We start from the raw sequence: 26,437 nt of genomic DNA on the forward strand, positions 1-26,437 counted from the left end.
CAGACAGGATGCGCGTTGCCTCATGGACAAAGAGCTTTATGGCTGTACAAATAACATATTGATCATTTACTGTAAGGTGCACGGAATTAGCCTTTTAGCAAGTCTCTTTTCAAGTGTGACTTCCGCCACTGATTTTATTATAGACGCAAAATGCAACAGAGATTTTTTTAATCGTTTGCAATGTCAATATTCAAAGCTTCTGCTGATGAGCACAGAGTGATGCAGCCTTTTGATGAGCTTGCAGGAAGCCGCAATCGGCAGCTATTAAAACCCCAAACTGCACCTCAAAATCACGCCTTTCCTGCATCCTGGAGGGGGAAACATGCTGTAGTAAGTGTGGGTGGCTTTATGAATCATCCTCAGAGGTGGGAGGGGCGCTTCTGGTAAATATCCCTGTGTGCACGGAGCGTCATCACACTCAACAATAGCCATGTAATATCTGCGCAGGTCTAAGCGCTTCTTTTTCCCTTTTTTTTAAAAAAAAAAGAACAACATTAGCCTCCATGTCCTCGGCTGTGCAGCCTGTGTAGCAGCCGACCCTCCACCCCTCTGTCACTTTATTTTTATGTTTTTCAGCGTCACATCCCGCTGGCTGGAGGAATGTAGACACGGAGTGCTTTAAAAATAGCATCCTCTCCTCTGACAGCGCTGCTCCGGTGGCTCCGCAGCACTGTGGTGCGAGAAGCAGGAATGCGAAGATGGCTGCAGACCTCGGAGAGCTGCTGGTCCCGTACATGCCCACCATCAGAGTGCCCAGGACGGGGGACAGGGTCTTCAAGAGCGAGTGCGCCTTTTCCTTCGACTCTCCCGTGAGTGTCTGTCCGCCCTCACCACACATACACACACGCGTGCGCGCGCGCTCACAAACATGCACACTGAGACACGAGCGGGTTGTTTGTGCTTCGCAGGCGGGCTGACAGTCTGCTGTGGATACACGTGAATCTGCTCTAACGTGTGTGTGTGTGTGTTTCCATGGCCGCCTTCTTGAACTTGAGACGAAAATAAATAATTAATTGTTGTTTACATCTCGGGAGAGAGGGATGGAGGGGTTTCCCTTTGTGCAGGGGGAGGCGGTCGGTCCACTTCAGGCCACAATCGCCGCTTTAGCCAATTAAACCATCAAAACTGCGAGCACACCTGCTCTGAGCTCTGAATTCAGCTCTAAAGCCTGAGCAGCCATGACAGGTAGTCGGGAAACAGCTGTGTGTGTACATATGTGTGTGTGTGTGTGTGTGTGTGTGTGTGTGTGTGTGCGCGCGCGCGCGCACTCTTTGGTGAGTTTACAGCCACCTTATGGTGTGTTTGTAATTCATAATTCGTCTAAAAATGGGCTTGAGACGTGTCAGTGGTGTTTAACTACAGCATTTCAATCCCTACATGCTCACAACAGTGAATTTATATATTGTGTGTGTGTATGTGTTTTAGCCTTTCCTAGCCTGTAACAAGTTATGATGTGATGGAGAGCTAAAATTCACTGCTGTGTTCAACAGTGAGTTTACAGTGACCAAGCAAAAAAATTCATGCTGTCCATGGTCGTGATGTGATGCTCACACATTGACTTAAAGCACGTTATTGTCCTCAGCCGTGCATATGTAGGAGGCCTTTATGGTCTGTTTTTATGTTATTGTATCATTGGAGTGCAATGAAGACCCATATTTTAATGCATGTTGTCACTTATTTTCTCATATTCTGTGTCTTCTGCCATTAGTAGTGATTTCGTAGTGGTTTATTATTCATTTCTCAACTTTCAAGTATACAGATTTGAAGCAGGGTTCAACCTTTCCTGTGCTTGTAAATACTCTATACATATTCTGCATAAAACAACAGCAGCAAAAAAGCACTTTCTGGACTGAAACCGTTTTTTAAAGGTGACTCAGCTGTCTGGCGTTCATCACGTTGGCCTGAGGACTGGTTTATTTTTATCCTTGCACTGTTGAAGCTCATATGTCACTCTGGGCCACTTAAAGGTTTATCACAGGGGTTTATATGACCCACACTGATTGCAGATCTGGGTTCATTTTGAAGGGGTATTCTTGATGTATTTTGTCCAAGTGTGGAAGTGTTGGAAACGCCTTAGAGGTCACAAGCAGATCTTTTGAATGTGACAAAATGATCAAACCTTTGCCTCCTGTAACAGGCTGTTTTAGATACAGTAAGCCAGGCAACATGTGCAGGGCTTCAGTCCACAGACTCAGCAGCAGCTTCATGAGGAATAAGATTACTGTGTTTTTAAACTGGAGCAAAACCTGCAGATGTCCAGGTCCCCAAAAGAAAAGGGCTTCTACTTTATCATTGAAATTAATCTATATAGAGCTGCATGTATCAGGATGCACATATTCTTTAGTTGAAACAGCAACAGAATTCAGCATATTGCAAGTACAAAACTAAAATATCAGAGATGAATTCCATTTTTGAGATGGTCATTGGCTAAAATAATGTGTATAAAGTGACAGTTTTCATGGATTTGCCGTTAAAAGCAGGCTTTCAGTGGCACTTTCTCTGTAAACGTGAGATTTTTTCCTCTGTGCAAGAGTGCTGGAACAGATTTTTGGCTGTTTGTCAAGATGCAAGACGGCCTTTTTGAAAATGTGCTTGCGGAATCATTGGCACTCATCTCTTTTTTGCAATTCCACTGTGTATGTTGTGTTAAATTTTTATAACTTGCGCCAGGATGTGTGGAAAAGAGTACACTGTTTTTGTCATGACAGTCATTTGCTTTGACAGAAATGATTTTTCTTGTCCTATTTTTGCTGTGAAATACTTTTAATGAAGGTAAAATGCCACCTTTCCTCTTTTTACATAAGAAAATTATACTTATATACCACACCATGTTTTATAACTCTGTCTCCTAACTACTCTGAAATGATGCAAAATACCAATTCTAAGACCTAGATTATGCCTGAATAGACTTTCTGTGCACTGTGCATGACTTTACAAGGTTTTCAATGTGTTAAATGTGCAGTTGAGTTGACGTTGTTCACCTCATGCTGCTGTTCATTGCCACTGTTTGTTTTGGTCTGCAGGAGTCAGAGGGAGGCCTGTATGTGTGCATGAACACATTCCTGGGCTTTGGACGAGAACATGTGGAGAGGCACTATCGCAAAACAGGACAGAGTGTTTACATGCACCTCAAACGACATGTCAAAGAGGTACGTTTCACACCTGCCCTGCGTTTCTGCTGCTTACTGATTTTTAATGGCGCCCCAATTTATATAGAGCTTTTGTACTTCACATTTTGTTCACACACATACATACATCACACACATTCACACAGAGTCTCACAACTTGTAATGTGGAAAAATAGAAAGATGGGTTTGAAAAACTAGTCGCACTTGATTTTAACCCCCCTATTTAACACTTAAAGCACAATTTAAACACTCATGTAGCACACAATAATGCAGTTCTAAGCAGATATGTGTTTCTGAATGTATTTGTTAACAACCAGAACTCCTCCTATGGACACCCACAAGGTGACACTAGTGTATGAACAGATAAAAAAGGACAACATAGTAAAACAATGTTGCAATAATATAGAATATCTCTTCATAGGAGAAGTTATCCTTGTTAAAGATAGTGTAAATTAATTAAAAATGTGCTAATATCTGCTGTTAAGTACATTATTGTGTATTATAAACCATTTACTGAACTTTTGTGTTCTGCTCTTAAATGATAAACAGGGGCCCTGAAAGTAAAGTGTGACCCGTCCCACAGTTAAAGAACCTGTCAGGATGACAGGTTGAATTCACACTGTGCTGAGTGAGGCTGCAGAGGGATGCAGTGCTGTAAGGTGCTCTAAATAAAAAGATGCGCTGCGTGACCTGGACCGTTATGGATTGATATCATGACGTCATTATTTGGAATATCAGCGACTGAATTACATCATGCCCTACATATACGTGGAGCTCAAAAGTTTGGTCGTGGACATTTAATCTGAAAAAGATGAACATTTTAACGTTGTTTTAGCCTTTTCATTGGACTATTTTCAGCTCGGTATCTGTTTCCGTGTACTCCCCACATCACAACTATAATCTTTCACTCCATTGACTTTGTATCCATATTGGTAACGCTTTATTCTACAGTTCTCTCATTTCCTAATAATTTCCTGTAAAGCTGCTGAGAAAAAAAATGGTAATTTGGTGCTAATTATGTGAAAATTGGAGACAGTTTTCATTTGGCACACTTCCATTTAAATAATTAAAATTATGGTCAGTGCACAGCAGGTCAGCGGAACATGCAGAATATGAATTTTGATTACATGCAAGCATGCAATTCAATATATGTAGAGAATAAAGTTTCCAGTAATAAATGAATAAAGAATTAATATTTACTCAGGTTTAAATGGTTAATTCTTATTCCCCCTAAAATAAATACAAATTTCTGTGTATATTGAAAGAAATAGGAACAACATACATTATAATGCAATCCAACAACAACCGTATGACAAATGTTTTCAAGATTGTTAAGTTGTTGTTGAGATCGAGACAGAGAGCTTTTGATTCAGCTCTATGGCAACTTTTGAAGTTTGTGGTGGTGCTGTTGCGTTGGACTGCATTGCACTGGAAGGCGTTCCTGTTATTTTGTCCATCCCTGCATGTATGAAAAACTCAATCAGCAAACCCTTGTGGATCCAAAACAAAGCCTCTTTTACAAAGTTGATGGTAAACAACAAAGGCCTGAGCTGCTGCCGTGCTCTCTCGCTGGCTCTAATTGCCCTCAGATAAGCTCTGCTTTGTAAAGAGCTGCTATTTCCATGCCTGGATCTGGCCAGAAACAGCTGCTCACATTCTGCAGCCTCCTGTCTCGGCTGTTTTTTTCCCATGAGTCCACTCGGTCGCGAGTGTGTCAGCATTCTCTGTCTTTCTGTCCGTCTGCGTCCTCCTCCCTCACCTGAACCCAGGAGGATAAACCAGTCGGGTGCGCCAGGTCGTTTTCTTGCCAGCAGATTCGCGTTTAAGAAGATTGAAGCGCTTTTTGTGTGTCAGTTAAAAAATGTTAATCTATCAGTCTGTTAAAGATGGATGATTTTATTTGGGTTTTCGACAAGTCTGGACAGCATGTGTTGAAATAAATAGAGAAACATGATGACACACTCTGCAGGCAAAGACAGGTCTAAACACATGACGTTTAACGTACTGTAAATGGTATCTGTCCAAGTCTACAAATCAGGCCGTGCAACTGAAGCAGTTTCATTTATCATTCTTTGATTCTGACCATGACACGAAAGGGGGTTTTCCCCTTGCCTTGTAACCTGACCTGGCAACCGGAACATCCAGCATCTATTTCTAACAAAATGACAACCATCTGGGCCTTCTGTCACAGCAAAGCACACCAGCTTTATACAGCATTTTACAAAGAGGGTCATCAAAGGTAGTAAAAGGTGGTTTTAATGTGATGAAAGATCTTTGATCTAGTTTAATCTCCTCCTTCCTGTCTCCGACAGAAAGCCACAGGAGCTGCAGGAGGCGCCATCCCCAGACGAAGAAATGGAAAAGTGTTTCTAGGTAAGTTATTGGCCTGTCAGTGAGAGGCAGCGCTGGAAGAAGTGCTAGTGTTCCACTGTGTAAAAATACTCCATTGCAACTAGAAATCCTGCACTCAAGTATTCAAGCATTATTAGTAAGATGCACTTAAAGTATTAAAAGTAGATTGTTAGCACTGTAAATGACATTGTGATGTTGTAGCTGTTTGAGGTGGAGCCATTTTTATCTACTTTATATACAGTTAGTTTGTTTGTTTAGTCCAGTTTCCAACCTCAAGAAGCTTTTCATTTTTTTAGACTTTAATCAAAATATTGGAGAGTTTCACCCCTTCAGGTCTGGAAAGATTATTTAAATGAAACCATCTGAGCAGTTCAGAGGGGAAACGTCTCTCTGGTGGAGCTGCTAACACCTCAGAGACATCTGAAACATGACAAAGAGCCAAAGTTTTCAAAAGCTAAACGGTTTCATCTTTAACAATGCATCCTGTTTTATAAGATTATCCCGTTTTTTTATGTAAAATTTTCATTTGCAAAGCAAATATGAACTGTAGCTGACAGATAAATGTAGTAGAGTAATATATATTTCCCTCAGAGGGTGGAGTAGGTGGAGTTGTATTCCTCCACTGGTTAGAGACTGGTTGCTATTTGTTTCATAGCTGAAAACAAACAGGCTTGTTGGTAAAAGAAGGAAACGTGCGGCTCTCGATGCATTTCACATGTTTTGCACTTGGTTTGAGTCGGTGACTTAATAATAAAGTAAACATGATTTGTCGGGTCAGAAACACATTTCTACGCTCAGAGGACACCCTCCACCACAAGCTGGTGTTATTGTTTGTTACACTGTGGTGACCCCCCAGCTGCCCCTCTAACCGGCCTTTACCCAAAGCGTCAGATATTTCCCATGATGAGACCTCCTCCTCCTCCCCCTCCTCCTCCTCCTGTGCTCCAAATATAGAGCATTTATTTGTATCTGTGGTTGGTAACTGTTCTAAATCAAAGCCTGGCCTCCTCCTCCTCCTCAGTGTGGGGAGGGGGTGGTGGTCGCCGGCCTCTCAGCTGCCGCCACCTGTCAGCCTCCCTTCTAGGCTGACACACTTCCACTGCAGCTATGACGCTGCTCGGAGAGGACCAGGTGTCTCTCGCCCTCCCTCCCTCCCTCCCTCCCCCATGGCTGGCCTGGCGGGGGAGGAATTCCTTCCACTCAGCCTCTATCTTTATAATTGATGTTCCTGTTTTCTTATCGTCCAGAGTTTGGCTGTAAGATCCGCTGCCTTCGATCTGACCGCTGTACAAACCTGTCAGACTCCAGCTCCTCTGGGACAGTTTTGGATGTCTAATGTGACAGCGGGCGTGTGTCTCTCCGCCGTCATCTCCATCCCAGACCAGTGATCTAGTCAGCAACGTCAGTCGTTACCATGAAACCGGCGGGCACAATAACAATGTCCTGCAATCCTGCTTCTCATGAGTCATTACACGACTTTAGGCTGGAGAGCAGACAACTCTATATGGAGAGGGATTTAAGAGAGGAGGCTCTCGATAACGCTCTTGATATCGTTTGATTACAGCAGAAATTATTATTTGATTAATCCACTGTCTGACTGACAGAGAATTGGTCATTTTTTCAGCCAAAGTTCTGTTCACCCTCTCTTTGTCTTTATTATAAACTAGGACTGAATCCAATAATTTTCAATATCAGTTAATCTGCAGATTATTTTTTCGATTCACTAATTGATCTAGAAACCTATATATATATATATATATATATATATACATATATATATACACACACATACAGATAGATAGACAGAAATATATATAGAAACCTAGTATAGAAACCTAGATACACATTCACAATGATATAAAACAGGATTTTTTCATTATGGACCAAATGATTAGTGGAGAAAATACTGAGCGGATCAATCAGTCGTTTAGTTTAATAATGTGATGATTTGATGAATAATGTGTGTAGCTGCAGAGACAAAGCCACCCTCAGTACTCCTCAGTGACTCTGGAAGTCAATACTAAACATAGCTCTGCATGAATTGTGTTTGAGGAGATGAGTAATCGTATGAAGTCATCCTGTCACTGTCGTAAAAAAAAAGATGCCATTGATGCTTTTCTTGTTCAAGGATTCATCCGTTTGTACGTGCTGCATCCTCAGACTGTTATGCTATTGACTTAATGAGCGAATCAAGAACATAGAAAAAGAACAGACCTCACTCACATAAAATAAAAATAACCAAGAACAAATCAGGTAATGTCGGTCAGCAGCCACTGTCTAACAGCAGCTGATTGGATGTTTACTTCCTCCCCTGTAGATTTAGAGCTAAACCGCGATTTTAACGGGGAGGACTATGAATACGAAGATGAGGCCAAGCTCGTCATTTTTCCAGACCACTTCGAGATCCCCTTACCAAATATTGAGGAGTTGCCCGCTCTGGTCAGTGAGTCGCTGCTGCACGGGTGTTTCCATGCATGTTGATGGGAGGGAGGGTGCACTCAGTGGTTCCCCCGTCACAGACAGGCCCGTACAAGTTCTCTCTTGAAGAGCCCGAACCAAAGCTTGAATCCATTCATTTGTTTAGGTTTAAGCCTCACGGTCACAAACCTCAAACTTTGCACTCAAGAATATGATTTGTGGAAGCTGAGAGTTTCTCTAAACCTCTAGTAGGTGTTAGTTTACCTAAAATTTAGCATTTGGACTGGTTTTGATGGAAGATTTTGGTGTAAGGACTGTTTCATTCATTCTGTGCCAAGAAAAGCTTCAGGGGAACCACTGGATGCTCATACTGTGCAGGTGCCCTCGTCACTTCTGGCTCTGTGTGTTGTCTGCTTTGTAAGGAGTGTAGAGGGGACGTTTTCCTCCGGTTTGTTTCGTTTTTAGAGCTTCCACACTGAATGAGGACTATATGGTTTTGGGCACGTCATGGAGTTTGATTTTTTAAATAATTTCATGCATGTGTCATTTAATGTTGTGAAAATACAAATTGTGGTGTTTCTGGTGACTACCTCGTTTGTTTTAGTGTGTTTTGCATGGTTTGTTTCTGCACTGCAGTAGCAATATAGTGCTGCTCTGTCTTCCTATGCAGGATAAGTCACTTCACAGCTTCACAGTGTCTTACATAGATTTTGCATGTCCACCATTGTTCTTTCGCTTTACTGTTATTGACGACTTACATCCAAGTTGTTTCATTGATAGAAGTTTAATGTTTCCACGGCGGTAAAAATAAGCTCATGTTTGACAAATGCACTATTAAAACAGAGAGAGGTTCCTGATATATTTTCAGCATGACACTTCCAGAAGTCAATTCTGTCGCTGCTGTTTCATCTGACGTTCAGGTGACCATCGCCTGTGACGCAGTACTCAACGCGCCATCAGCTTACAAGAAGCAGGAGCCTGAATCCTGGGAGGAGGAGATCCAGGTGTCCAGACATGCCAGGAGCCTCAGACAGCTGGATAACGGGGTCAGGATCCCGCCCAGGTAGGAAAGGCACCATCTTTGGGTTATTGTACACAGGTAGCTTTTCTCAAATCTTTTGCATCCCCCTCAAATAATATCAATTGACAAAGTTGGTCCCTGTTTATGCAGAAGTGAAATTTTGAGTCATGCAGCGCTTGATTCAGAATCAGGTTTACTGCCAAGCAGGTTTTCATATAGAAGGAATTTACCTTGGTGCATAACAATAAAAATAATATGAGACAATATGAAGAGAAATTAAAGTATGTATGACAGAAAATGAAAGATTGACAATAACATATGAAAAAATATAATAAAAACAATAACAAAACACATGTATATGTATGTGCACATTATGTGTCCAGAAACAGGAAGTTGTGATTTCATATGTTTAATTTAGGCAAACATGCCTGACCCCTAAAGTACTCTTCTATCGTCAGATCCTAACATCCACTGCAAGAATACTGCCCTCTGCTGCATTTTCCTACTGTGCTAGAGCTAGATTTATATATTTGTTTTAATATGTTGCTGTTGGTGTGGATGACTGCATTACTTTGACTTTTTTATCCAGCCTGTTAACAGTCAAAATGTAAATCTGAGCACTTCTTCGCCTGCATCACCTGATCCTCCTAAAAGCAAGAAGTACTCAGATTCTTTACTTGAGTAAAAGTAGTAATGCCATGGTCTAAAATACTCCATTACGAGTAAAAGTCCGGAATTCAAAATCTTACTTAAGTAAAAGCACAGAATTAATATGAGGAAAATGTACTTCAGGTATCAAAAACAACATTACTCTGTATGCAGTGAATATTCAATTATTCTGTTTTTATCTCTAAGTAACACATTTTAATGTTATAGTTTGTCAATGTGGAGCCAATTTTACATCCTTTGCATACTCCTGGCTAGATCGGTAGAATAGTACAGCAGCACTGTATATCATAGAAGATGTTTGATAGAAGATGTATATCATGGATGTATATGAAGATGTACATCATAGAACAACAACACAACTGTAACAAGAGTCTGCGTGTCTTTGCTTTCAGTGGCTGGAAGTGTCAGAAGTGCGAGATGAGAGAGAACCTGTGGCTGAACCTGACGGACGGAGCAGTGCTCTGTGGGAAGTGGTTCTTTGATGGCAGCGGAGGCAACGGCCACGCTCTGGAGCACTACAGAGAGACCAACCACCCCCTGGCCGTCAAACTGGACACCATCACACCAGATGGAGCAGGTCTGAGACACACAACAGAGACATCTAAACTGTAGGAGTCACACCAAGTCTCACAATATGCACAACAGTCACACTGAAGGAGTCGTTGGTAATGAAATTCTTGTTCTCAGGCTCCCTCCGTCAATGCAATATGTAAATACGCCGCCAACGTTGCTTTTTCATTAGCTTGGACAAGTTTATCTAATGAAGTGGTTTCTGTTGGGACTTTTTGAAGCACAAATGTAAAAGCAGTTTGCTTCACATTAGATTTATGGAACATGTGGTGGACCTGCTCACCAGAAAACTGCTATGCTTTTTCCATCAAGTCAGATTAAAAACCACATCAACTCACTGCTCTTTTGGTTTCAGATGTCTACTCATTTGAGGAGGAGGAAGCTGTGCTGGACCCCCACGTATCAGAGCACCTGTCACACTTTGGAATAGACATGCTACAGATGCAGAAGAGGGTAAGTCGTCTCAGCTGCGAACAAACCGGACAAAAACCAGAATGTGCTCAACTCTATCTCCTCCTGCAGACAGAGAATGGCCACCACACAGACAATAACTCCCGGCCGCGGGTCAGCGAATGGGAGGAGATCCAGGAGTCTGGCATGAAGCTGAAGGCGGTGTTTGGTTCTGGATACACGGGCATGAAAAACCTGGGCAACAGCTGCTACCTCGGTACTGTGATGCAGGTCCTCTTCAGCATCCCAGACTTCCAGAGGATGTGAGTAGACTGTGAAGAGACTTCCCTTTCTTTTTTATTATGTTACTTTGAGTGTAGACTTTTCTTTTTTTTTTACTTATGTTTACATTATTCATGCATATGTCATAGCACAAGAGGCCATGTTTACAGAGTTTAGGTTTTAAAATATTATTTCAAACATTAGATTGATCAGCAAGTATTTGTCAGCTGCCAAAGAGATCTTGCAAACAGTAATAGGCCAAATCATTTGTGACTAAATTGCAGATACGCTGGTGTGATGATTTCTTTATGTTAAAATATGACAAAATATACCAATCATTGATAAATGAAAAAAAAAGAGAAACAGCAGCCAGTCACAGTTTGAAAGTAGTTTATATGGACATGATGGACGTCTTCATGTGCTGCATTTTTATTTATTGTTCTGCCATCTTGCCTTCTTGTTGTTATTGGTGGCAATCTCTATTTTTTTGTTTGTTTGTTGCTTGTCCAGCCCTAGATTAGGTGAATATGGAGTAACACAAAATTGACACTTGCTTTGAAACAACTTTGGGTATTTAAACGACCAACGTGGCCTCCAGCAGAAGGTGTTAGCGTCTTCTCGGTAATGCCTCGTGTGTTTCCAGTGGTCTTGTGTCAGTGTGTGTGACATGTATTTTGATCTTTAGGTATGTGGGTAATCTTCAGAGGATATTTGACTATTCCCCCCTCGACCCCAGCCAGGACTTTGCCACACAAATGTAAGTGACTCCAGTGTTACATAATGCAGTGCTCGAATAGAGAAAACAGGCGAAGGTGTTTTCCAGCTGCTGCTGTCTCTGTGGCTGAAGAAAGGCTGAGGGCTCCTCATGAGCAACTAACTTTGAATTTTCTAGCATCTGGACTATTTAAAACTATATGATCACACTGCCAGTGAATCTTAATTAAGATAATAAATAATTGATATTTTGTTAAGATGAAAGCCTTTTCCGCCCCATATGTTCTGGCAAATACTTGGTGTATTTTGTCATGTAAGCCAGCATGTGGCTCGAGGCCAGTCAGACGCTGTGGCCATGATGAAAGTCTTATCCAAGCAGGCGATTAATATCAGTAATATGGAGCAACAAACGTTTCACATTGCCAGATAAACATGTTTACACCGGTCACTGTTCGTATTTGATGGAGCCTGGCAGCCCATCTGTGTGTCCCAATGTGTCGGGCCTGTATACGACCCCTCCCATAAAAGTATTACAGGCAGAGCGTGAGCGTTAAGTAAGGTGGGATTAAATTAATTAAATTCCTTTTTTTAGCCTGTATCTGGTACTTAATAGAGATGATTCCACTGTGCATAAATAAGAAAGTGCAGGGAGGGACTCAGACAATATTGCATTGCTGTAAAAGAAACCTTCAGCCTGCACACACAATGATGAGCTGCTGTCACTGTGAGAATGGTGCCCGTTTTTTTACAGTGTCTGATGATTATTTGGAAAACAGTAATTGCCTTAATTGGTGCTGCACCCAGTTTCCTCTTATTGTTCAAGATCAGTCTTATTTGTTGAACTGATTTTTTGTGTAATTATTTCATACAGATATCTGATAGTATCTAGCAAAGGCATAAAATGCATATCTTGAGAAGAGATTTTTAATCTCAGCGAGACTTTCTTGGTTAGATTAAATGAAATAAAAAATAAGTCTTGACTGGTGTATCATGAAATAATCTGATGAGAGGGATCGTCATATTTAGACAGACTCCTATACTGTATATTCACTGTGTCAGCCTTTAACTATGAGTTATTTCTTTAAGGATTTTACTCTAATGTTTCTTAACATAATGAAAATAACACCAGACTTAAATGAATCTTGTTTTCAATATGAATGAAGCTGATTATACTGAAACGGGACACTGCCCCCTACAGCTGATGTGTAGTTTGGTTTCTGTATGTAATCTGATGAAGGGACAAAGGTTTATGTTATGACATAAGGAAAAACAAGGATTAGAGATACCAGGTCTGCAGGGGCTGACCAATAATGAGCCAAGCTAATTGGAAATGTGGAGAAATGTGAACAATTAGAAGGATTTTGGAGAAGATGGAGGGTAGAAAAGTGATTTCTCCCTGAAAGGTTTGTTTCCACTGCAGCAGAGTTTGAACTGGAGCCAGCTTTGTGAGACTGAAATGTCAGGATGAACAAATTAAACAGCCCCGGGTGTATCGTCTGAAGGTTTTTTCAAATGTCTGCTCTGACGAGTATTAGCCCTCAGGGTGCGTCTTCCAAGAAATCACCCCAAAAAAGGTAGAAAAAACTAAAAGACTGATGATATGCTGTGATGTTTATGCCTTTGTTTTTATGCGACAGGGCTAAACTGGGACATGGACTGCTCTCAGGCCAGTACGCCAAACCACCCATGAAATCTGAGCTCATTGAACAGGTGATGAAAGAAGAATACAAGGTATTAAACTGGGTATGTCCAGCTCCCAAACTGGGTCCAGAAGCATGTTAATACTCAGTGTGATAGCAAAATGAGTTCACTGAATGACAGAACTGTTCAAGACAGACCTTCAGCTTGTCAGCTCGACGTTTTCCCAAATTAAACATGAAACAACTTTTCATCATGGAGTACATCTGTGTTATTAATACACTTGAGCTTTTTTGTGACTGTGACAGCTGGAGAGATGTTGAAAAGAAAAGGAAGATGTGATTTTTAGATCCGTTGTGACGTTTTCTGTGCTCTGACCTTTTTCCTTTAGTCTAAAAATAGCTGCTGGCTGCGGCCCCAAATGTGTGAATTGTTTTCATTATTTCTTTTATTTCGTTCGCCTTGCTAATTTAAATGCACATGATATGAAATCGTCCCCTCGCCTAACCACAATGTACACAGCTGCAAGGAAAGCAGGAGAGGAAAACCGTTAAAGCATAAGGGGTCTGTAAGCTGCAGGCTTCTTTTAAGCCTCACCAGTCACAGTAATTGAGAGGGCAGCGCTGCGATCCTGCACTTCCTGCTCATGTGATGATGGAGTCAGGTTTGGATACATGTTGACAGCTGGGAAGATATTGGAGGCTTGAGTTGGTATGCTGTGGTCAGTTTCTACTAAGAAAATATTTCCCATTTCAATTACACATTCTCATTAAAAGGGCTTTTTAAGTTTATTCCCCTGCAAACAATTGATTGGGCTACTTTTTGTTTGCCTGGGGGTTGACCTGCATACTGTGATGTAGGGATGTCTCCATGGATTTATCTATAATCAATTGATTAAGAACATTATGATTTCTAAGATGTTTTGTTAGTGTACACTGTAGATGTGTTGCACACTGAGTTGGGTTTAAGTATGAAGGTGGATTTAAAGGAATAAGCTCTATATTTTGTGAAGTATTCTCTCTGGTAGTGAGTTGATGAGACGGCTGATACCATTCTCATTTCTGTGGATTATAAACAGGCTATGTTAGCCTAGCAGGAGATTAGCATAGCCTAGCACACAGACGGGCACCGCTGGTTGCCTGGCAACTGCTCCCAGCCGAGAAGCAGTGTGGCACATAGACCCCCTCAAAACGGTAAATTGTCATTTTTACACTTTGGTTTTTGTATGGAGTAAGTGAAAAAAATCTATAAATTAGTTTAATTCATGAGCTTTAGAGGTGCTGCTACGCCGATATTGTCAGGTCAGACAGAGCCAAACTAGTTGTTTTCTGTTTTATATGTAACTAGCTAGCTATCAAACTTGATGTTAGCTGATGGAGCGCAGCATCTATATAGCATTAGCTAACAGTCCTCCAGTTAGCAAATGACTTTCTCAAAAAACTGTTGAACTTTTGCTTGATTATATCATTTTATGCTACAGATGCTTTTTAGTTTCAGGCTGCCAGTATCAAGACCGGTATTGCTAACATTAAGATTGCCTCAATGCCTTGAATTAGAGTGTATTGTACTGAGTGTAGCGTGAAGTAGAAGAGGAAAACTAAGTGTATCTACCTAAAATCTAGCTTTAATTTGCTCTCATGTTTTGATTCGTCCAGTATTGGGTGTTTTTTTAGGATTTCATTTCTTGTGTTTGACGACGTATTAACTAAGATTTCTTTATTTTGATTCCAGCTGCAGAGAGATAGAACAGAGACTATGACTAGACTAGGTTAACTCATAGCGGCCGCTTGGGAAGCAGTGATGTCATTGCTAATGCTTTACCCCTTCCTTCTGTAAACTTCGAGTTACAGCCAGCACTACTACTTGCTTAGCAACATCATGTCTAACTGTTGTTTTGGGGTCACACAGCAAAATGGTCTCAATATCTACTCAGGGCTTAAGATCAAGTCTTTTTACTGAAGCTCTACAGAACTCTGTGTGACACAGTCCTTCATATTGGATTCACTGGCGATCCTCCTGTACAAAGCCTGGTACTGGCAGTCCACCCTGAAGCTGCTTTCAGTGTGTATTTAATATTCACCATTGGCCTGCTGTCTTATCTTATACTTCACTTTGAGACAAGTGAGTGGTAATGCACAGTCGGTGTGTGCGTGACGTCCAAATGTTCTCATTCCAGCACCAGCAGAAGGGCATCTCTCCCCGGATGTTGAAGGCCCTCGTCAGCAGGGGACACCCAGAATTTTCCTCCAACAGACAGCAAGATGCCCACGAGTTCCTCATGCACATCATCAACCTTGTGGAGGTGAGTGAAGCGAAACCTCTGAGGGCAGAATATATTCAAAATGTACAAAAGATGATTGTGTTTGGTTGTGTGTGTATGCGCGTCTCTGTGTGATAGTTCCAGTTAATGCTGCAAACACACGACAGAAAGGGATGCTGCCTTTCACAAAACTGACCGTCCCTATAAACTTGAATTTTCTTTACATTATATTAAATCATATTTTTACAAAATGGCTGCATTACATCTGGCCCCTGAAACACATGGACAGGCAGTTAATTCGGAGGGGAGGGTCTGTTTTTGACTAAGCACAGCACACTGTCACCTTGGTTGGTACGTACACATGGGTTGCTCTGACATGTCTCACTCAGCCAGGATATATATAGCTCAGTGCTATCTGTTACACAGGGAGGCCAGATAATGCTTCCTATTCTGCCTCAGCCATGATACATGCCCCGACTGAGACCCGACACTTCCTCAACCTTATGTTGTGAAAATCAACAAAAACATACTCCGAGGGCTGTGCCATATGACCAAAAACAAATTTACCCACATAGGTAATTTCAGATACAAATAATGATAGATATCATGATATAGCACATTTTCTGTTAATTCATTGAGTAGTTTATATAAAATGACCTTGTGGAAAGGTCTGTATCTACTTTATACGCAACAAAGAAAAGGTACTTACTCATATAAGATTATTTTTCTCCTTTTTAGAAGCTTTATGCAAATTTTCAATCGAGCATGTAACAAAATCTAAAAAATATTAATGTGTATATTAGAAAATGATAACTTGACGCTCCAGATGGTTTGTTACACAGAACCATCTGCGAAGTGGAAACGGTTTGGAAAACACCACTTTCCAATCACACTTTGCAAGTGATTGGATGAACCACTGGTCTATCACCATCTATCACGGCCTAACGTCAACCAATCAGATCAAGGGACCGTATGTTGATGTGGGACAAAGCCAGTTGCGAGAAGAGCAAAAACATGTTTTTCTATCGAGAAAAGCCTTCAGTACTGTTCTTTTCCTCAATTTCTGCATATTTGCCCCATGATCTTTAGAAGCTCTTGTGCTCAAAGTTGTTTTTTTTGTTTTTGAAAAGGACCTGTACCTTCCTCCCCTCCTTTAGTCCACTCATTTGCCTTCACAGTTGTCTGTAAACTAGATACTGATTTAGTTATCCAGACATAGATAACGTGATTAAAGCCACCACCGTCAGCAACATTTTCCTCCATCTATGTCAGCCTGCATACTTGGCCTGAGTGAAATTATAACTTGGGTATTTTTGTAGCTTCTCAGAATAGAAGGGCTGGGTTGCAGAAAGGCTGCTGTGCAAACTGGTGTGTTAAGTCACGATGCCATCCTTCATCACAGTTTTCAAATAAACACAGCGTAACCCTCAATGACCCCTACTGTTCATAGAAGACACAGTTGATCTGATGATGATTAATGTGCTTGTGATTCTGAAAATATGTAATACTCCCAGGTACGAAGGGCACGTTTAATTGAGGTGGTTCCTAAATTATAGAGTTGCATCTACATTATGAATGACTGTATTAAGAGATCTGGGTCAAACAGCAGTTGTGTCGAAGTCATGCCAGGAGACTGTAATAGACCGCAGCAAAGAATAGCTTTTAGATAGAGAGTTCAGACCTCAGGCTTTCATGCGTCGTAGAAGGTTCTGCACTCTTAAGCAGACGTACAGTATTTTAAATAACTTGGTTTCAAATAATTTTGATTAGGAGTTGATTAATTAAAATAAGAAATATTCAGGGCCTACTCTTAAATGTATTTGCACCAGCCTTTAGACTGTAGGACACTAAAACCCTCCAGACTAATTAAGTTTATATGAGATTATCGGTGCATTAGCACAGGGCGCCAGACAGTACCATTACAATATGAGGATGCATAACAGCGTGGTTGCCATTAAGTTTTCACTGGACTCATTTAAGTAAAAAATAACTTGATGACAAGGGTAAGAAGTTAAATGTACAAAGAAAGCACTGTTTATCGCCTGTAGTGTGAGTGGAACCTTCATCTTCTTAGTGCTGGACCACATCACTGGTCTGTATTTAATATTATCAAACTGAAATATGTGCCTACTCTCATGGCCTGATTTTCTTCTTAATATTCAAACTCACCCTCTCACCCCCCATATACTGTATGTCAATTACAGAGGAACAGCGCAGGCTCGGAGAATCCAAGCGACGTCTTCCGCTTCCTGGTCGAGGAGCGAATTCAGTGCTGCCAGTCACGTCGGGTTCGTTACACTCAGCGGGTAGACTACTGCATCCAGCTGCCAGCACCCATTGAGGCAGCCACCAATCGAGGTACAGGAGTTTCCGTATGCACACATACATACACTGAAAATATTCGGCTGCAGTCAGAAGCCACAGCTGCCTCTGGTCGGTACAGCTGGCGTGACACTGGGCACCAGCTGCTGGGAGAATCAGCAGGTTCTCTGAAAGGGCACAGAAGGTCCCAACTGAGAACTGTGTAGTTTAGAATGAAAAAGTGACTGATTTTGGCCTTGTATTACACAGTCTTTAAAGGATCATTACATCATTGTAACACTGCCATATTAATTGTAACAATGTCGGTATAATTGCTATAAACAAAGGTGACCTTGGTGGAGATGATAGTCTTTGTCTGATACAGTTCAGATGGAAGCAGAGGCTGCCAATCTTGTCAGCAGCCATCTTGAATGGTTCACGAACACCTTAAATAATTAATTGATATTAAAAGGTGTATAACCCTTGATTTCACTCAAATGTACTAAGTGTGTACTAGAGTGTTGTAGAGCTTTACACAGCTCAAAGTGTTTACCTTTGTTTTTATTGTACCAGAGGAGCTGCTGGCATATGAGGCCAAGCGGAAGGATGCTGAGGAGAACATGCGGGCTCCTCCTGCACCAGTGAGAGCGCGGATCCCCTTCACCGCATGCCTGCAGGCCTTCACAGAGCCGGAGAACGTCCCTGACTTCTGGAGCTCAGCGCTGCAGGCCAAGTCAGCCGGAGTCAAGTAAGCAAAGAGCCACATGTTCCTGGGCCGGGAATGACTACTGTACACACTGTTTTTCATCACCTCACATCTTTAAATTGAAACCAGTTGTAGTTATATATGTAGTAATACATATTTTGTTATTTTCCTCTGCAGAACTTCCCGTTTTGCATCCTTCCCAGAGTATCTAGTTTTGCAGATCAAGAAATTCACATTCGGGGTTGACTGGGTTCCGAAGAAACTAGGTAACTGTCTCAACCTTCACATATCAGAGGCACTTAAAATGTCTTGCACTGTCCTCCAGCAATGTTGTGACTTATTCCTATTTGTATTCCTGTAAATGTCCAGCAGAGGGCACCATCAAACTCTTATTCGTAAGGCATGGACAGTAGTCGGTGAAACTGCTGCCTAAGTCATTTTTGTCCAACTCATGAATGGCTTCACCTGCAGTTTTGGACACATAGTGATAAACTACCCCATCTCTCATCCTGTACAAATCTGTAAAACCTGCTGAGTTTTAAATGAACTAGATGCCACAATTCATTGAATTCAAATGAGCAACTTAAAATGCAGAAACTCTCAGTGACCCTCATGACTTTGCCAACAAAATCAAAGTTTTAAAGTATTTCGTTCTTTCACTAATGAGATAAGGCCACATATTTGGTGAATTGTGTAAAATGATATTATAAATCATGATCGTCAGTATTATATGGGGATAAAAAGGATCCTGCTTTCGAATCATTCATGTAAGTCGATAGGTTAAGATCATTGTATCTCCCTGATGCTTTTGGAACCACAGTTACAGAAAGCAAAGTCTCATGCATGTCCATACATTCCTCAGTTAGATTTTATATTGCTGTCTTCCTGTACAGACTTGGCCATAGATGTTCCAGACTTTCTGGATCTGAGCCGGATGCGGGCCACAGGGCTGCAGGCGGGTGAAGAGGAGCTGCCTGACCTCATGCCTCCCATCGTTCTACCCGAAGACACCAGAGGTACAGAACAGGTCCACTGTATGCCAAGAGTGGTAAAGTGGAAATGCTAGCTGTTAGTTGTGTGTGTGTGTGTGTGTGTGTGTGTGTGTGTGTGTGTGTGTGTGTGTGTGTGTGTGTGTGTGTGTGCATACAAACTAACAGCCACATGCATTGACAGTTTTGTCAATACAGTTTGGACAACACTCTTTTGTGATGCTTTTCAACAAGGCCGAGCACTGTGATTGCAACTGGGATAATAGAAATATTAAAAAAAATAATATTTTTTGCCCCTTTAATTTGACATTTTGTCGCACCTAGAATTCACTAAAAACAATCCCCTGGTCACAAGCCCTCATGACTCACCTGTAGTGGCAGGGGTACTTGCGTGCATGCATGCACGCAAATACCCCTGCCACTCTTTACTGGGGCATTTTTGGCCCTTTGTGTTCAATTTCACAGTCGTCTTATTAATTTCAAAGGTCATTGCTTTCCCTGAGCACCTGGTTTTTTATACTGTTTTTACCCAGCCAAATATATTTTGTCCATTCTAATTATATACATGAAGTGTGCAGAATATACAAAACTCCTGTCAACATGTGAGACAGTATATATCAGATTGTGTCATAAACTGGTCATACAGTGTTGCTTTGAGAACTGACTCAGATGTGTGTTGTTACCTAACATCCTTTTCAGGAGGTGTGGGGTATTTTTGTGACAGAGACAAATGATCCGTGAAATTGTCTCTAATATGATGTTCTGCTCAAAGCCACCCAAGTTTTCTCTTAAGGGCATATTGAATGGGATCCCATGGGAAAGGCATGCTCAATCAATTACTGAAAAGTTGTTGTGTTCACAGTGTGGCTAAGCCTAATAACTTATAATGATTTTATGAGATCCCCTTGTAATGCACTTCCCTGGGCTCTGGGAGTAACCTACTAGACACTGGTGAGTGCGATTTAGAGCTCAAGCAGTGTTTTTGTTTTCTTTTCTTGAAACTAATTTGTGTTAGATGGTTTGCTTAGTGATATTTCCATGCATACACTGTACTTGAGCCTTTCTGCTGTCCTCTCCTTTGGTTTGTCTTTCTTTGTCTCTGTCTCCTTTGTGATTATAATTCTTATTCCTGTTCCGCCTTCCGCTGTTTGCGAAGTTCGGCTACATCAAGTTATTAGTGTCCTCCTTAATATTTTAGCAGGCGTGAAGCACAATGTGTTCTGCACCATCTCAAGCTCCAAACACAAAAAGAGGTCCATGGAGCAATGATGCAGTAGCTTCTGCAAGCATCCTTTATTGTGCTTCACACATTGACAGACTTGGGAGACTTTTTTCTGAGAGCTTTACAGAATCGTTTAGCCAGCTGCTTCTTAGGACCAAAAACTCAGAGGGCGAAGCTGAGGTCTGAACATGTTTGTCTGAGTATGCCTTAATATTTCAGGCCTGAACATTTTGTGCTGTACCTGCTATCTCAGACCTCCAAACACTGGAATTGGCTTCTTGGAGGAGTGCAGAATCTACTTAAAACTTTTCAGCATTTTGCTATTAAAGCATCCTTCTTTTCATCTGATATTCATCTGCATCTGACAGCAGCAAGCTATACAGCTATCTAAACGGGCCACAGTAAAATCAATGCATGAAAATATGTGTAGATGTTGTTTTGATGAAGTAAGTTTGAGGAGTTATTTTGCGAATGTCCCCTGTTGACTTCCATCAGAGCTTCTCTTTTTGCAGCCAGAGAGGTTAAAAGAAGTACCAGTGTGTATATCATACAGTTTAAACAATGTAGTGAAAAGAGGTCAGAGAAAATGATGTGCTGCTTTCAATACATTCTGTGATTTATTTATTTATTTCACGTTTATATGATGAGTTTTGTCAGTTGCAAATGAACCACTGGCCCATTATCCCCTGGCTGGCATCAGCAGTGATTAATCATTGGTCACCCTTCTGTCTCCAAAAGGCTTCAGTGCTTCTCATTGATTACACAGCACTGCACAAATGTGTTTTCCTGTATGCTGCTTGAACTACATTATTTCTCATTGGTCTGTGTATCATCCATTCGCTCAGTGATTCCAGGCCATTAAGAAAATGCAAGACCAAAAATTGTTCACAAAGCAAACAATTAATAACTGCTCAGGCCATATACTAGATAATGATTTCTGTTTCTTTGCTAATCGGATTGTGTCTTCGGCGTTAAACTGGAAAGACTCATTTTTCAATGTCAAAAAGCACACAAGAGATTTTATTGGCTCACTGCAATGCAAATATTTAAAATGCATATAAAACAGATAAAACTCTCAGGTAAAAAACAAAAACCTACATCATGTCCACTTAGAGTAAAAAAAGAATTATGAAAAAGAAAGCAGTGTACAGGTATTTTTATTGTCTTTTGCTGTTAATTATTACCCAGCAACTTCAAATAAATTCATGGATGTGCCTCCCGATGAGTATTGATAGTACTGATAGACAAAGATTGATAAGATTTCACTGTCCAGACTAACTCAATTGAAAAATCAAGCATGTTTGATAGGAGCAGCTCAAATTGTGATTGCAGTGCTTGGAAACAGTGGGGGCAAATCAATCTCCTGACTGCAGGTGGTGACAAGGCAACACCACAAGTGTTTTCTGACAACTTGACTTCTTGCAGCCACCTTGAATAGGCCCTGTCTGTAAAGGGACATCCGTATTGTGATTGATACTGCACAATAAAATGAGTCTATGTAATGTTTGATGTACAGCATAGTGCAACAACAGCATAAATAGACAATAGTCATATAAAGTCTGCAAAATATTTCAGCAGTGTCCATTTTACAGAAATACAATAAGTTTGCTTACATTAGCTAACATGAGCTACTGGTAGTACCAGACCAAATAGGGCTGTAGCAGCAAAACTCCTGAGTGTGTTTAATGAAGCAAGGATGAGTTCTACTGCTTATGAATTCAAGTTTTTATTTGTAATAAGACTAAGTTGTTATTTCCTCACATTCATCTCACTTTACAATTGGTCAAAATCTAGTTGTAAGACCTTCATTATTTCCGCTGATCGTGCACTTACATGGTGGATAATCAGAATCTGCTTTATTGGAAAAGTATGTTAGACATACAAGGAATTTGACTCCAGTTTTTCAGTTGCTCTCACTGTACTTACAGAACAATTTACAGGAAGATAGAAATAGACATACAGCTAAAAACAAGGACAACAAAGCTGAAGAAAGATAGGTAAAATAACCACTTGAATATTATGTATATTCAAATTCGTGAAAAATAATATATTTATGAATTTATATAAAAAGCAACAATGTCCATATACAAGTCAAGTGTTCTGTAAACAAATACAAAAGAAGGAATGAATATTGAATGGTTAATAGTTCGTAAATGAATTTGTGAGTAATTACCACGTAGCAGAGAAATGTAATATTCCAACATAGAAATGCAGAAGAAAATGCACAGAGAGGGGGGAGAACGGGCCGTTAATAAGAGCCCAGCATCTAATGTTTGCCTCAGGGCCCGTTAGCAGGATAACCTGACCATGGTGTTACCAACTAAATTTTTGAACCACTCTCTCTAGGTTAATTTGCATATTATCTGTAAATTATTTAATATTGTTATAATGGGACGTACACAAAACCACATACAAACAAAAGAAAATAGTCAAAATGTTAAAATAATGATGTTATTGTGTGCTGTCGTCTGAAATATGTTTCTCTATCCTCTTTCAGATAACTCCATGAGCTCCATGGACTGTAAGTATTGAATGTCTCTTTCAGTTGCTCACAACTATGTATATGAGTATGTAACGTTTCTTAAAGTTCTGGCCATGGTAAATGTATTTTGGGCACCAAGCATAGTGATGAATGCTGTGATGCCAAAGCTCTGACCATGTGTACGCAGGTGCTGCAGCTGCTCTCTACTTCCAAACAAACTTTACGTTCCATGTGGCTCTATTTGCTGTAGACAGACTCGTTCCTCTCTTTGATAAATCATCCTTCGATAAAGAAACCTCCCCAGGGCTGATTCTCTCCTGGACTTTTTGTTTAATGAGGCCCAAAGAGATAGCCACCGCAAATTCTTATTTGGTTGTTTAAACTGGAAGGTTACTGGTAGTGTTGAATCAGCAACCACGATGTTATTGATGTTGTTTTGTCGCGTCTCCAGCTCCAGAAATAGACGAGGCAGCAGTAATGCAGCTGGCGGAGATGGGCTTTCCACTGGAGGCCTGTAGGAAGGCGGTCTACTACACAGGCAACATGGGCCCGGAGATGGCCTTCAACTGGATCATAGCCCACATGGAGGAACCTGGTAAGGGAAGATCACTATATTCAGTGGAACAGAAGTATGGCCAGACAGATGAGTGCACCACATAAACCAGTGCATTTGCAGCTAATAATAAGAATAATGATGATGATGATACATATATATATTATTTAGATTCATTTTCTGATACATGCAGTCATAAAGTCCTGGAAATGTTTTTTAAAGTCAGCTGTTCCCTTTTAATAATCACGTGATTTTAATAAACCTTTTTCACTATGGTGCCTTCAATAAGTTCAAATTCATGGTAAGGGTCAAAAATAGTCAAGCCAAAATAGTCATGGCAAGAAATAGGGTGTGTGGGTGAATTTAGAGTGAGTGTAGAGTGAAAGAGGCAACCGTAACCCCAAGAGACCAGAAATACTGGGGACAAAAAGAACAGCAGGTGCACTGAAAGAGCCACAGTTCAACAACACTCTCAACAAGCTGAGTTGTCAGACTTCAAGAGATGAGCATGAGAGATGGACGTGGAGTTCAAGGCAATGAACGAGGATAAACGGAGTTGCTGCTTCACAACACAAGCAGTCACATGATGCCATCAGCTCACAAGTGAAGCTTGTGTTGTGCTTTCTTTTTTCTGGAAAAGACTACGCCAATGCAAATCTGCCAAAAAACATTTCAGGTATACAAAGTCAAGCCAAGTTTATTTATATGGAACCTTTTAAACACACAGGTAATTCAAAGTGAGAGACACTTCACATCTCCAGCTCTTCCACAGAGAGAAATCTGAGTTGTGTGTCAGACTTTGCATCACTTTGTGTACTGCAGGTGTTTATCTCTGCACGTCTGTGTGTGGGATCATCACCAGAAACTCTGTGAGAACTGACTTTGTCTCTTGTAGAGCCGCTCAGCAGCGGAGATGTTCCCCTGAGGCGTTGACTCGTGTCACTTTTATTTCCCTGGTTGGCTGTTAAGGACCTCTACATTGGAGGGAAATTAGAGCAGCCCCCTGCCTGTTAGTTTTTAAATGGGCCTAATGTATCTGCAAAATGGGATGCATTCAGGCTCAATAACATCAGTAAAACCGTCCGTCCCTGCCTGCTGCACAAAGGTTGTTTCTTCTCCTGCCTCCCCCAGATTTGTTTGGTTTCATTACTTTCCCATTAGCATCACTTCACAACTTTTTTTTTTTTTTACAGCGAAACTTTTCACTTAATCATTGTTAGACGCAGTACCACAGAACATTTCTTTGAGGTCAACCTCAAAGTGCCGCATTTACAAAGGTAAACTAATGGATTTTCAAAGCACTTTGCAAGCAAGGTGGCTCAATTATTATCTTTTATTGTAATTATTCCTCAGTGACGTTGGTAAAAGCTGAAAATGAGCCTTATTGAGCACGGCCAGAGTTCATCTTAACTTCATGAATGTCTGTGATGAGATCTGTCAAAGTTTATGTTGGAAGTTAAATAATAGCAACCAATTTAATAATAATTTAACTCAACGAGCAAACATACAGCATTCAGTTCAGCCTTATTTCTCCTCCTGCAAGACAGCCTTTTTCCTGTCGCATAAAAACAACCGGGCTGTGGGCAGTCTAAAGGACATGAGACAAGCAGGCTGAGATAGAGACGGTGGTGGGAGATAAGTGGTACGCATTTTCATTTATGGCAAGGACAGTAATGAAGGCTCTGTTTATGGCCAACAGTAGAGTAATTACAGTAGGAGTGTCCTTGTTCGCGGGTTGAGGGTCACTTCACTTTCATTTGAATCTGTTGAAAGTGCACAAAGCATTGCAGTTCACTTGGAAATTAGACTTAATTCATAGTCACATTCTTGGTTGAGGATGCTTCCTGAATTGATTTAAGTTCATACAATGTTCCTCCTGTATGCATTCCTCTGAACAGCAGCGATATTATGGCTCTGTGTTTCACCTTTCCAGGTGTTTTGTTTCCTAAGAAATGCTCCCTGGAATCATCCTTAGTCAGAGACATTGATTTGTGAACTTTGCTAAAAATAAAATGTAGAAAATGTTCTAGTTTAAAAAGTTAAAAGTTAGCTAGATCAGCACATGTGGTTTAAAAAGTTAAAAGTTAGCTAGATCAGCACATGTGGTGTCACACTATTAGTCCTGACTGAATTAGTCCTGATTAGACCTTCACATGAACATGCTACAGGGTGCATTAGCATCACGTACTGTTTCCAGTACTAATGTAGTATCCGGGGTTCCTCCCTGTGCACGTGTGTCTGATAGATTATTACACACAGCAGTTGTGTGTTATATATCTTTGCTCTCACTGTTTAAATTTCAACAAACATTTTAAGTCAACAGTCGACTAGATTCTGCTGACTTCGACCTCTGACAGAAACCTATTCATCGACTGGGTAAAAAATAAACAGAGCATCTCTCTCATTATTATTCTCTCATTTTTCTCAGACTTTGCAGAACCTCTCACTCTGCCCTCCATGATGGATCCTGGTCTCTCCACCAGTGACAGCCCCATGGGTGCCACCCCGCTGGGCAACTCGCCCCCCGAGGAGAGCATCGCCATCCTCACTTCAATGGGCTTCCCCCGCACTCACAGCATCCAGGCGCTCAAAGCCACGGTCAGTCTTCTGCCCACTCTGTTCATGTTTGCACTTTGTGTACTAATAAATAACTTTTCTCCATTAGCTGGCACTGAGACTTCTTTTCCAGGCAGTTTTTTCTTCTACTAATGTGTTTCTGCCACCTCATAATTCAGATGAGTC

At 41.0% G+C, this 26,437-nt stretch overlaps 1 protein-coding gene across 2 annotated transcripts in view; it reads left to right on the plus strand.

The window, feature by feature from the left end:
• The first annotated feature begins 593 nt into the window (after positions 1-593).
• Positions 594-26,437, plus strand: part of usp13 (ubiquitin specific peptidase 13) — a 34,057-nt gene continuing 8,213 nt past the window's right edge. Inside the window, exons 1-18 of one of the 2 annotated variants that reach the window (XM_041934953.1) lie at positions 594-809; positions 3,024-3,149; positions 5,441-5,501; positions 7,798-7,919; positions 8,819-8,961; positions 9,981-10,165; positions 10,514-10,611; positions 10,681-10,871; positions 11,516-11,587; positions 13,182-13,287; positions 15,359-15,484; positions 17,647-17,800; positions 18,317-18,491; positions 18,627-18,715; positions 19,343-19,465; positions 23,158-23,181; positions 23,594-23,737; positions 26,124-26,293. In XM_041934953.1, the coding sequence (XP_041790887.1) occupies positions 699-809; positions 3,024-3,149; positions 5,441-5,501; positions 7,798-7,919; positions 8,819-8,961; positions 9,981-10,165; positions 10,514-10,611; positions 10,681-10,871; positions 11,516-11,587; positions 13,182-13,287; positions 15,359-15,484; positions 17,647-17,800; positions 18,317-18,491; positions 18,627-18,715; positions 19,343-19,465; positions 23,158-23,181; positions 23,594-23,737; positions 26,124-26,293 (2,220 nt within the window). In that variant the 5' untranslated portion in view covers positions 594-698. The remainder of the gene's footprint in view (positions 810-3,023; positions 3,150-5,440; positions 5,502-7,797; positions 7,920-8,818; positions 8,962-9,980; positions 10,166-10,513; positions 10,612-10,680; positions 10,872-11,515; positions 11,588-13,181; positions 13,288-15,358; positions 15,485-17,646; positions 17,801-18,316; positions 18,492-18,626; positions 18,716-19,342; positions 19,466-23,157; positions 23,182-23,593; positions 23,738-26,123; positions 26,294-26,437) is intronic. The other variant, XM_041934955.1, reaches the window with a different exon arrangement.

This window comes from Chelmon rostratus, chromosome 4 (genome assembly GCF_017976325.1).
Source record: "Chelmon rostratus isolate fCheRos1 chromosome 4, fCheRos1.pri, whole genome shotgun sequence".
In the NCBI taxonomy this organism is placed as follows: domain Eukaryota; kingdom Metazoa; phylum Chordata; class Actinopteri; order Chaetodontiformes; family Chaetodontidae; genus Chelmon; species Chelmon rostratus.